Source organism: Syngnathoides biaculeatus, chromosome 8, assembly GCF_019802595.1.
Source record: "Syngnathoides biaculeatus isolate LvHL_M chromosome 8, ASM1980259v1, whole genome shotgun sequence".
NCBI classification, from domain to species: Eukaryota; Metazoa; Chordata; class Actinopteri; order Syngnathiformes; family Syngnathidae; genus Syngnathoides; species Syngnathoides biaculeatus.
The window spans coordinates 7,165,649-7,178,524 of NC_084647.1; the positions used below are offsets into that span (position 1 = coordinate 7,165,649).

Sequence of the window (12,876 nt, forward strand, 5' to 3'; positions counted from 1 at the left end):
CAAATTGTCATATCACAAATGATAACGTTGAGATATTACAAGCACTTTTTGTGTTACCAAACAACAATCGTTGGAAAAACCCATTACCCTTGATTTCTGATTCATAACTAATTCATAAATGTCATGTGTATATATGATGAAGGACACGGTGCATCAGCTGGTAAAGCGTTGGCCTCACAGTTCACAGCTGGGATGGGCTCCGACTTTCCCTGCCACCCGAGTGAGGATAAGCGGCTTGGATCATGACATGACAATTCTCCAACAAACCGTGTTGGAGCGACGGGCACGACAGCGCCGCTCACGGTTCAGCGACCACGATCAATTTCCGCATCCATGACGGAAGTTCATTTCACCCATCCATCTATCCATTTTCTTTACCGCTTATCCTCACGACGGTCGCCTACACAATTTCACCAATGTGATACGTTCTCTGGGCGGCAGAGCGGCGTAACCGGTAAAGCGTTGGCCTCACAGTTCTGAGGACCCGGGTTCAATCCCGGCCCCGCCTGTGTGGAGTTTGCATGTTCTCCCCGTGCCTGCGTGGGTTTTACCCGGGTGGGCACTCCGGTTTCCTCGCACATCCCAAAAAACATGCAACATTAATCGGACACTCTAAATTGTCCGTAGGTGTGATTGTGAGTGCGGCTGTTTGCCTCGTTGTGCCCTGCGATTGGCTGGCGACCGGTTCACGGTGTACCCCGCCTGCTGCCAGTCGACAGCTGGGATAGGCTCCAGCACTCCCCGCGACCCTCGTGAGGATAAGCGGCTAGGAAAATGGACGGATGGATGAAAGGGTTTCAATTGTCATAGCAACACACGTTTACACATGATAAAATTTGACACCGAAGGTTCCAAATGAGCCCAATAAATCTTGAGTTGTGAAATATTCATCCGTTCATTTTCTGGCTTTTCTCCGGGTGGGCACTCCGCTTTCCTCCCGCATCCCAAAAACCTGCAACATGAATTGGACACTCCAAATTGCCCCTAGGTGTGTTTGTCTCTATGTGCCCCGCGATTGGCTGGCGACCGGTTCAGGGTGTACCCCGCCTCCTGCCTGTCGACAACCGGGATAGGCTCCGGCACTCCCCCGCCACCCTCGTGAGGATAAGCGGCAAAGAAAATGGATGGATGGATGGATGGATGGATGGATGGCCATCAGGACGATGTGGCCCGTGACAAAAAATGAGTTTGACACCCCTGGCACACCCAGCGGCGGTTTCTGGATTTGACCTTTCACCTTGTCATTGAGCTGATTTTGCAGGGCTTCCGCCATCTTGACGGCGGTCTCCCGCTCCGTCGCCAAAGAGCTGCCGACGCGCTGGAGCTCCTCCCCCTGGACGGCCAGCTCGGCCTCCGCTTTGGACAGCGACTCGACGAGCGCCGCTTTCTCGGATTCCGCGGCAGCCAGTTGGGCGCCGAGCGCCTCGCTGGACTGCAAAACAATCAAAAACATAAAAAGAAAGAAAAAGAAAAAGTGAGCGACAGAATAACTGAACAATAAAAGGAAAAAATGAAAAAAACAAAATGACCGTAATTTTTTGCCCAGGCTCATTTGTGCATTCTTTTCGAGCGGAAAAGGTCAGAGAGAGACCGGCGGAATATATGTGCCGGGGAAGTGACTTTTACCGATCCGGTCCTGTTAGCGCTGCGCTAAATATAGCGCTGTGTTACTGCCGTGTCTCCGTGATTTTTACCGGTATATTTTTTTTAACTGGCCCTGTTAGCACCGCGCTAGCGTTAGCGTCGCACTAGCATGTTGCTGCTGTGTTACTGCCGTGTCTCAGTGATTTTTACCGGTATATTTTTTTTAACTGGCCCTGTTAGCACCGCGCTAGCGTTAGCGTCCCACTAGCATGTTGCTGCTGTGTTACTGCCGCATCTCCATGATTTTAACCGTTACGTTTTTTTTTTTCCCCCACCGGCCCTGTTAGCGCTGCACTACCGTTAGCGCTGTGTTACTGCCGTGTCTCCGTGATTTTTACCGGTATATTTTTTTTAACTGGCCCTGTTAGCACCGCGCTAGCGTTAGCGTCGCACTAGCATGTTGCTGCTGTGTTACTGCGGTGTCTCCGTGATTTTTACCTGTATGTTTTTTTTTTAACCGTCCCTGTTAGCGTCGCGCAAGCGTGTTACTGCTGTGTTACTGCAGTGTAGGTTTTTTTGTTTTTTTTTCAATCGTCACTTAGTGCTGTGCTACCGTGTAGCTGCCGCAACAGTTTTTTTTTTTTGTTTTTACCGGTATGTTGTTGTTTTGTTTTCTTTTTTTCCACCCGTTTGTTCTACTGTGTTGTTGCTAAGCTAAGCTAAGGTATTAAAACTTTTTAAACCCTTTCTGTGTACCGTTTTTCTCTGTAAATATCTCGTGTTTAAATGTGGGCACTTGCGGCTTATACACAGGTGCGGCCCATGTATGTACCAAATGGTATTTCCTTTACAAATGTACCGGGTGAGGTTTATACTCGGGTGCGGTCTGTAGGGCGGAAATTACAGTCGGTGTGAAGTTTCGATGACGGCCGTACGAGCCTGTGGGAATGTTGCACTTTACGACACAAATGACCTTCGATATCAAACTAAAATAGTCACGGCAATAAGATTTTATAGTCTGTGGCTCCGAGGACCTGCGAGTGGCGGTCAAGACCACAATCAAACAAAAACTGGGAACTTGCGGTTGTGCGACTTGGCAAACTACGACAACACGGTCGAGTGTCGTCAGATCCTGAGTGTTGGAAGGTTGCGTGTCCTTGGTGGGTGGGGGGGGGGGGGGTGGGGGGGGGTCGTGAACGTGCTTTGCAACCTGTTGAAATGAGTTCATTACAAAATATGAACGTGACTCACGGCATTAGAAAATGCTCCAATGGCGTAAAGTTGGGTGTGGGCAAAACATCATAAGAGTTATGACACGGGCAATAAAATGTGGACTTTAGCTAAAGGTTAGCAAAATGGAGGCAATTAATCCGACAAGTGTGGGAGGCCAGAAGACAAACCTCTGGAACTGAAGCTTGCAAGTCTGCCTAAATTGATCCATCCATACATTTTCTTAGCCGCTTATCCTCACGAGGGTCACGAGCAGTGCTGGAGCCTATCCCGGCTGTCAACGGGCAGGAGGCGGGTGGAGTACGGCCTGAACCGGTCGCCGGCCAATCGCAGGGCACATCGAGACAAACAGCCGCACTCACAATCACACCTTGGGGCAATTTAGAGGGTCCAATTAATGTTGGATGTTTTTTGCGATGTGGGAGGGAACCGGAGCGCCCACCCGGAGAAAAGCCACGCAGGCACGGGGAGAACATGCGCAAACTCCACACAGGCGGGTCAGGGATCGAACCCGGGTCCTCAGAACTGTGAGTCCGACGCTCACCAGCTGAGCCACCGTGCCGCCTGCCTACATTCAAATTACAGTTATTCTCAATAAGAATTTTGCACTAATATTTTCCACAATAAAGCATACGTAGCAGGCACGCCGCATTATTTTGGACACAAGGAGATGACGAGTTGGAGTGGATGACAATGCGAGGGGTGAACGAGTGGACTTTCGCCACTGAAAAGTGAAATGCATCCGTATTCTTTGCCGCTTATCCTCACAAGGGTCAGGGGGAGTGCCAGCTTTCAACAGGCAGGAGGCGGGGCACATGGAGACGAACAGTCGCACTCACAATCACACCTACGTGCAATTTGGAGTGTCCAATTAATGTTGCATGTTTTTTGGAATGTGAGAGGAAACCGGAGTGCCCACCCGGGATCTTACCCAGGACCTCAGAACTGTGAGGCCACCGCTCTACCAGCTGAGCCACCGTACCGCCTTGAAAACTGAAAATGTCCTGTTAAATTATGAACTGTAACCGTGGCAACCAAAAGCGACGATGATTATATTTGCTACGTGCAACGTCGCTGATGTCTTTAGATTGTGCTGCTAAACCAGAAGGGATCAGCAAGGCGGATTTTATATCTTATTTTGCTCCACCAGGGGAAATATGAAGGAATATTACAGAAATGATTAAAAAACGCAAATCTCTGGGTGGGATTCTGCGGCAAAGGATGAAAAGGGCAGCAGGGTTGGTTTTTTTTTTTTTTTTTTTTTGCTGCAATGATGAATGACGACAGACCTGCTGAGAGGAGGCCATGGTGGTCTTGAGGGAATCCAGCTCGGCCCTGCTGGACACCAACTCCCTCTGCATCTCCTCAACGCGCTCGCGCTGCGCCCGTTCCTGGTTTGGTAAAAATGGCCCATTTCTTTAGATCGCTGTTTCCCAATCTTTACTGAGCTGGTCTCACATTTATGAATTTGCTTTAAAAAAAAAAAAAAAAAAAAAAAAGAAAAGCAAAACCAAAGTCAAAGAGACGTTGATGCCCACCTGCCTGTCCGCAAATTCCTGGGCCGCCTTCACCTTGTCCTGCATCTCCTTCCTCACCGCGTCCACCTCGTCCTGAGCGGCTCGGGCCACGGTCATCTGCCGGGTGACCTCGGCGTTCTGGCGCCCGAAAGCGACAGTCAACATTGGATTGCGGTGCCGGGGGAGAAGGCGCTTCTGGAACCGAGAACTTGTGTGTGTGTGTGTGTGTGTGTGTGTGTGGGGGGGTTCCCTCACCTTCCTCAGCAATTCGGCGTGGCCCTGCACGAGCTCGCTGTACTTCTCCTTCAGCTTGGTGTAGCGCTGCTCGTTGGCCTGAGCCTTTTCTGCGAAATGATCGAGGACGTAGCGGTCACTCACGTTTGAAAAATGTACGGGTGTGGTCAGTCATGCCCGCAGATATAAAGTCACGGGTGTGTGTTCTGTTTGTAATTATGCGTGTACCCCTTTAAGAGTGGAGGGGGGGCGGTGTCAGGTAATCTAGGAAGTTGAAGTAGGCCGAGCGGCAGCTCGTTGTTAAAGACCGTCAGGCTGTGGTTCACTGCGCTGGATCGGTTTTCATGTGCGGTGAGAGTGCGCGACAACTGCGCAATTGCACAGTTGCGCAGCTGAGAGGGAACATTGGTCAAGACTACACAAAATAAGCAAAGTCTTTCCATATCTATGTGTTTCTACTCTACTCGCGTGATTCTGACTGACGTGGTACACCACACGGGGCGGAGACCAATCAAGTCACCCACCTTCCTTTGTGCCCCTGAGCCTTGATTCGATTATTTTGTAAACAAAAGATACACTAACAAATGTTTATAATACAGCGCCCTGAAAAACAGAACCCTTAGCATTTCATTCAAAAGCCCCGATCGGGTAAAGTACAGAAATGGGTATCGAGCTCGTGCACCGATGTCATAAAATCACGTGATATCGCCATACGGACGGTCAAACAAAGCATTCAATGCTAATTCCGTTGAGACGAAACGAAAATATGTCTCATAGCACGACGCCCAGAGTTTTGTCCGATACCGTTAAACCTTTAGAAGATGATAATTAAACGAAGGTACGTGGAAAAATGGGAGACACTTGGCATAGAGGATCCATATTTAACGCCGAAGTCGATGTTTTCGCCGATAAGAAATTGGACCGTTAACCCGCTTCGGCTCGTCTTGGACAACTGGATCTACACGCGGATGTGGCGAGTACGTCGTCGAGATTTACGCAAAAGTGTAGAAAAGTCCGGATGCATACAAATACTTTGTTGCTGGATCTCAATCGGGAATAAATCCCACATAGTGACGGGTTGACGGCTCGTGAACGCGGAAGTGTGTTCGGCCACACATTAACCTTTGCCGGAATCCATCAATCTTTTCAGCTAGTATTCAATACAAATACCAAATATATGAAATAAATGACCCCTGGTTTTACACAAACTCGCATTCATTAACTATGATTGGGAATAAAATTTATGACAGGGAGTCGTCTCCTCCGTACACGGAAGCGTATTGCGGCCACACGTTAACCTCCGCGAACCTCTCTGCGACAGATTGTTGATTTCTTTTTTTAACTACGCATTGTTCTCAAATGAGTCGACATGGCATTATAAATCATAAATACTTCTTGGTCATTTTAGATTGCGAAGATTAATCCCTACCAGAAATGAAGCGATCGCTACACAGTCGTGTGTGTATTTTGGTTGGGCACCATCCATCCTTTCTCGATCTTTTCTGGTCTTTTCTGCTGGTATTCTATCGAACGATCTCTTTGACTATCGGTCTCGTTTTTTGTGACAACCAACAGCTCAACAAGTCTCAGGTTTTGTAAATATTCTGCTCCGGTTCAACGCCGAGCAGCTCTGTTTGACCTGCAATATGGCGGCGCGAAAACGGTGACGTCACATGCAGTCGCCGTCCTCAGTGACAAATGATTTTCTGGCTGCAGTATTTTTGTTTCTGATTGGATTCTGTGGAACCCAGAAGCCTTCTTTGACATCTTGATCTAGTCAAGTACCCCCGCGACGGCTGCCGGGCTTACTCTCGATCTCGGTCAGAGTCCGCTGCTCTTTCTCAGTGTCCTCCCTGACCCTCCTGAGGTCGTCGAGCTCCGCCTTGAGGAACTCGCTCTCCGCCGCCGCCTGCAGCCTCAGGTGGCTCTGCTCGGCCAGCTCCGCTTCCAGCTCGTTGACGCGGCCCCTCAGGGCCTGACACAATCGTCCGGTCTGGCGGAACGAAGGAAGGAGGGAGGGAGGGAGTTAGGGGGAGGTTTTTTGGGTTTTGTTGAAATTACATCCGCTCGATCAGGGAAATTCCTTTCGTCGCAGAAAATCTTACCGTAATTTCCGGCCTATAAGTCGTGACTTTTAGCTATTAGCGCTGCGCTAGAGTTAGCACTGCGCTAGCATGTTGGTTTTGTTACTGCCATGTCTAATTTACGTGATTTTTACCAGTATGTTTTTTTTTAAACAGGCCCTGTTAGCGCTGAGCTAGCATGTTGCTGCCGCATCGTTGCTGCCGCTGCGCTGGCGCCGCGCTAGCATGTTGCTGCTGTGTTACTGCCGTGTCTCCGTTATTTTTACCGGTATGTTTTTTTTTTTTTACCGGCCCTGTTAGCTCTGTGCTAGCATGTTGCTGCTGTGTTACTGCCGCATCGCCGTGATTTTTACCAGTGTTTTTTTTTTTTTTTTTTTTACCGGCCCTGTTAGCGCCACGGTAGTGTTAGCGCTATGCTAGCTTGTTGCTGCTGCGTCTCAGTGATTTAAGTATGTTTTTTTTTAAACCGGCTCTGTTAATGCTGCGCTACCGTGTTGCTACTGTGTAGCTGCCGCGGTTGTTTTTTGTTTTTTTACCGATACGTTTTTTTTTTTTTTATAGCACCACCTGTGTTCATGCTACCGTGTTGTTGCTATGTTAAGCTAAGCTAAGGTATTAAAACTTTCAAAATGCTTTCTGTGTGCCGTCTTTGTAAATATCTCATGTTTAAATGTGGGCACTTGTAGCTTTTACACACGTGCGACTTATGGCATTTTCTTTCCAAAGGACTTACCGTAATTTTCGGCCTATAAGTCGCGACTTTTTTGACACCCTTTTAACCCTGCTGTTTATCCGGCGGTGCGGCTAATTTGGGCATTTTTTCTAGCGGCCACAAGGGGGCACTTGAGCAGAAAAGGTAAGAGTGAGATGGTGGAATATATGTGCTGAGGAAGTTACTTTTACCAGTGTCTTTTTTTTTTTAAAGCAGCGCTGGTCGCGCTGCGCTACAGTTAGCACTGCGCTAGCGTGTTGGTTTTGTTACTGCCATGTCTAATTTATGTGATTTTTACCAGTATGTTTTTTTTAACAGACCATGTTAGCGCTGTGCTAGCATGTTGCTGCTGTGTTACTGCCGCATCGCCGTGATTTTTACCAGTGTTTTTTTTTTTTTTTTTTAAACCGGCCTTATTAGCGCTGTGTAAGTGACTTTTACCGGTATTTTTTTTTTTTTTTTACCGGCCCTGTTAGCGCCACGGTAGTGTTAGCGCTATGCTAGCCTGTTGCTGCTCCGTCTCAGTGATTTAAGTCTGTTTTTTTTTTTAAACCGGCTCTGTTATTGCTGCGCTACTGTTTTGCTACTGTGTAGCTGCCGCGGTTGTGTTTTGTTTTTTTACCGATACGTTTTTTTTTTTTTTAGCACCACCTGTGTTCATGCTACCGTGTTGTTGCTATGTTAAGCTAAGCTAAGGTATTAAAACTTTCAAAATGCTTTCTGTGTACCGTCTTTGTAAATATCTCGTGTTTCAATGTGGGCACTTGCGGCTTTTTCACAGGTGCGACTTATGGTATTTCCTTTACAAACGTACTGGGTGAGGCTTATAATCAGGTGCACTCTTTAGGCCGGAAATTACGGTAAGCGAAATTATGTATCGTGGGGGATTGTCCTCCTTTTCACCTCCAATCGGAAGGATTCCAACTCGTCCTTCAGGATCTGGATTTCCCTTGTCAGCTGCTCAATCAGCCGATCCCTGGCGAACACAGAAAGTCAGGGCCCGTCAATCGAAAAACTCCGAATTTCGAAATTTGGGTGCAATAATTATGAGTTTATCATCCATTAAATCAATGAACAAAAGAGCTCAGTAAAGTATTGAGAAATACATGACTTATCACGAACTGATAATAAAAATCAGTTCTAATCAACATTCTGCATTTAAAAATTTTACCACGCCTATGTCAAAAAAATATCACTTTCTTCGCTTGCACTGATTTGGTTTTTTTTTTGCATGAAGGATTACATTTGAATAAATTGATAAATTAATACTAATAAAAATAAATAGAGAGAGCGAGAGAGATAGATAGATACATAGATAGATAGATAGATAGATAGATAGATAGATAGATAGATAGATAGATAGATAGATAGATAGATAGATAGATAGATAGATAGATAGATAGATAGATAGATAGATAGGGGGAGAGAGAGAGAGAGTGAGGGAGCAATATAGATAGATGGATAGATAGATAGATAGATAGATAGATAGATAGATAGATAGATAGAGAATAAATCAAGATCGATAGATAGATAGATAGATAGATAGATAGATAGATAGATAGATAGATAGATAGATAGATAGATAGATAGATAGATAGATAGATAAAGAATAAATCAAGATCGATAGATAGATAGATAGATAGATAGATAGATAGATAGATAGATAGATAGATAGATAGATAGATAGATAGATAGATAGATAGATAGATAGATAGATAGGGGGAGAGAGAGAGAGAGAGAGAAAGAGTGAGGGAGCGATATAGATAGATGGATAGATGGATAGATAGATAGATAGATAGGATAGATAGATAGATAGATAGATAGATAGATAGATAGATAGATAGATAGATAGATAGATAGATAGATAGATAGATAGACAGACAGATAGAACAGTGCTAAATTTTATTGGACACCACCAACAATAATTTGGCGGGGAAAAAAAAAAAAAAAAAAAAAAATCAATGTAACATCAATTTAAAATTCAAACAGCAATAATTCTACTTCTGTCCGGCTGGCCGCCAGAAGGCGGCGCTGAATGAAAAGCACCCAATGACGCGATCATGGCGGTCATTTGGGACGCATAAAACCATACGTAACTTTATTGAATGTTAAAAAAAAAAAAAAAGTTTCAGTTGAGGAGTGTCGAAATCCTCATATCATAAATAATGATGGTAATAACCAACTCTGTCGATTTAGGTGCAGCTACGGTTTCAACACTACAGCTGGGAGTGGTCCAATACATTTGAGAAGTACTGTACATATTTTAAGTAGTGCTTTATTACATAAATGAAATGTGTTTTTTTATGATTTAAAAAAAAGACGTACTTATCATCCTTGCGCATCCCGTTCTGATTGTTGAAGTTGAAGGGATCGATTGCGGCGGACGTTCCAAACAGGTCATCAAATTTGGTCTCCACCGGAGCCTAAACCATCAGAACCAAAAACCGTAAGGAGGGAAAGATGCCTCGGACCGAATTGAAAATACATACAGGGAATACAAAAAAAAAAAAAAAAAAAAAGTTTCCGAGGCCGGGGGCCGAGTTGCTACAGATACGGCGATGCGCTGCCAGCCAAGCCTACTCTACAACTAAAGCATACATTTTAAGCAATTTCTTAAGTCATTTCATTATCTAAAGTATCTAAACTATACATGTATTTCTAATATGCAGTTTATTATCAGGAAAAGCTTAAAAAATACGTTAAAAGGACTAATTTTTTAGACTTGGAACGCATTATTTCTTTTTCCATTCATTGTAATGGGAAATATCGATTTGGTTTTTGAACAAATTACTTCTTGAACCACCTTCTGGAATGGATCGTGGTCGAGAACCGAGGTTGTAGTCAATTGTAACAAAAAATAATAATCTTGGAGACTGTAATTTTATGTCTTTTTGGCTTTGTGACTGACAAATGAACTTTTTTCCAATATTTGGGATGTTCTTTTGGCACAATGAGGCTTCAATCAACATATGAAATATTAATTAAAATCGTCCACACATTCCTGAATTCAGATGTTTTTTTCTCTCCTGGCAACAGGCCTAAAATCAGGTTATCTGAATTTATTTTCGACCGTCTACGTCACTAATGAAGACCTCCCCGCCTGTCTTTCTGTTCTGCGCCAGCGTTGTCAACAAACTCTCACAAGTGGCTCTTCTGCTCGGAGGCAACCAATCAGAGAAAAGAGACAAATACGGAGAAAGCGGATACAAAAGTGGCTCAAACACAAGTACCAACTTCTTTTTTTTTTTTTTTTTTTGGAGGGGGGGGGCTTTTCTGGGCAAAAAGTGTTTTTGAAATGATAATAATCTTTTTATATTAAGCCCACGTTAGAGAGTCACTCTGCGGAGGTCGAAATAGGCACAATATGGGACCATTAAATATAATGTGAATATATTTAGCATTGCGTTAAAAAAAAGCCCATCTTGAGAAAATATCTCCAGTTTTTTTTTAAACATCAACATTTTTTTTAAATAAGTAAAGATAAGGTGCCATTAAGTGAAAAAAGAAAAAAATATAAAAAATGACACAAAAACAGACAAAATTGGGTAGAAAAAAAAGCCCATCTTGAGAAAATATTTCCATTTTTTTTAAACACCAAAATTTTTTTTTTAAATACGTGAAGATAAAGTGCCATTAAGTGAAAAAAGATTTTTTTTTAAAAAAATGACACAAAAACAAACAAAATTGGGTAGAAAAAAAAGTCCATCTTGAGAAAATATTTCCAGTTTTTTTTTAAACATCAACATTTTTTTTTAAATAAGTAAAGATAAGGTGCCATTAAGTGAAAAAAGAAAAAAATTAAAAAAAATGACCAAAACAGACAAAATTGGGTAGAAAAAAAAGCCCATCTTGAGAAAATATTTCCATTTTTTTTTTAAACACCAACATTTTTTTTAAATACGTGAAGATAAAGTGCCATTAAGTGAAAAAAGATTTTTTTTTAAAAAAATGACACAAAAACAAACAAAATTGGGTAGAAAAAAAAGTCCATCTTGAGAAAATATTTCCAGTTTTTTTTTTAAACACCAACATTTTTTTTTAAAATAAGTGAAGATAAAGTGCCATTAAGTGAAAAAAGAAACATTTTTAAAAATGACATAAAAACAAACAAAATTGGGTAAAAAAAAAAAAAAAAATCCCATCTTGGATAATCCGTTTTCCACACTAAACCTGTCATTTTAAATTGCCATAAAAAAAAAATAAAAAATAAAAAACTGTATTCATAACTACTATTAGCCACAACTATTTGTCCATTGCATATACTGTAGTGTAAATGCAAAAAAAAAAAAAAAAAAACCCAAAAAAAACCCCATACATTTATTGATAAAGAAAGATTGGAGAACAGAAAGACGGCGCCATTCGGAGACCGGACTTTTATTTACCGGCACGGCGGGGAGGTCCGTGTCCACCAGGTCGTCGGTCTCCACCGTGTGTTCGGACTCCGGGGACGACGACTCTGCGGGGATCACGACCACGGGGCTGATGTGCTCCGACAGGGCGGACGCCCGCAGGAAGTTCGGCGGATTCTGCGGGGAAACCGTTCAAGCGCGGAGGGATTGATTTAAAAGTCGCGGCATCAAGAAAAATGAAAAATGAAAAATGACATTGGACGCTCTCGTTGGGATTTGTAAAGAGGGTTTGCACAATACATATTGATAACCTCAGCATTTTCAACATATATGAACGTGCTTGAAAAAAATAACAATTGTAATAATTGTATTTCTGCCGGAAATAGGAAATCCGAAGTCTACTATTTAAATAACGAGGTAGAAGAAGAATGTGTTGAACGCTCTCGGACAGACCTCGTAATTTATTAATCAGCTCGAGTTGGACTGGACCCATTCATTTTTTTCCCCTCGTACCAAGTCGATGGCTAACTTTAGAATCAAATAGATCAGGGAAGATCCGTTACTGTGAAAAATTGCAAGATTCACGAGGGCGCTCTGAGCTCGATTTGCCGTGGACGAGACTGGACGGAAGCCTGACCGACACGTTGAGAATGAACTGCAAGGGAACGTTTGACGACGGTAATCCCCTCTCAACTTCGCGGATCGCCTGCCGCGGATTCGGTCCATCGCGGATCCCCCCCGAAAAAAAGCCGGATTGCTACGTACTAATGCGTCATCCGCGACGTGCATAGATAGATAGACAGAGAGAGAGAGAGAGAGAGAGAGAGAGAGAGAGAGAGAGAGAGAGAGAGAGAGCTACCCTGCTAACTAGCTAGCATCCATCCAGCTACCTAGCGATAGAGAGAGGGAGCGAGAACTACAGATGAGAAGATAGATAGATAGATAGATAGATAGATAGATAGATAGATAGATAGATAGATAGATAGATAGATAGATAGATAGATAGATAGATAGATAGATAGATAGATAGATAGATAGATAGATAGAATAGATAGATAGATAGATAGATAGATAATCTTGCTAACTAGCTAGCATCCATCCAGCTACCTAGCAATAGAGAGAGGGAGAGAGAACTACAGATGAGAAGATAGATAGATAGATAGATA

The 12,876-nt window shown here is 43.5% G+C and overlaps 1 protein-coding gene across 4 annotated transcripts in view; it reads right to left on the reverse strand.

The window, feature by feature from the left end:
* The window catches only part of hip1 (huntingtin interacting protein 1), a 56,533-nt gene that overhangs the window by 11,660 nt on the left and 31,997 nt on the right, over positions 1 to 12,876 (reverse strand). For all 4 annotated transcript variants that reach the window (XM_061828496.1, XM_061828495.1, XM_061828494.1 and 1 more), the window contains 8 exons: positions 11,744 to 11,887; positions 9,687 to 9,784; positions 8,265 to 8,337; positions 6,375 to 6,558; positions 4,587 to 4,675; positions 4,353 to 4,469; positions 4,104 to 4,205; positions 1,238 to 1,432 (listed from right to left, as the gene is read on the reverse strand). In XM_061828496.1, the coding sequence (XP_061684480.1) occupies positions 1,238 to 1,432; positions 4,104 to 4,205; positions 4,353 to 4,469; positions 4,587 to 4,675; positions 6,375 to 6,558; positions 8,265 to 8,337; positions 9,687 to 9,784; positions 11,744 to 11,887 (1,002 nt within the window). The remainder of the gene's footprint in view (positions 1 to 1,237; positions 1,433 to 4,103; positions 4,206 to 4,352; positions 4,470 to 4,586; positions 4,676 to 6,374; positions 6,559 to 8,264; positions 8,338 to 9,686; positions 9,785 to 11,743; positions 11,888 to 12,876) is intronic.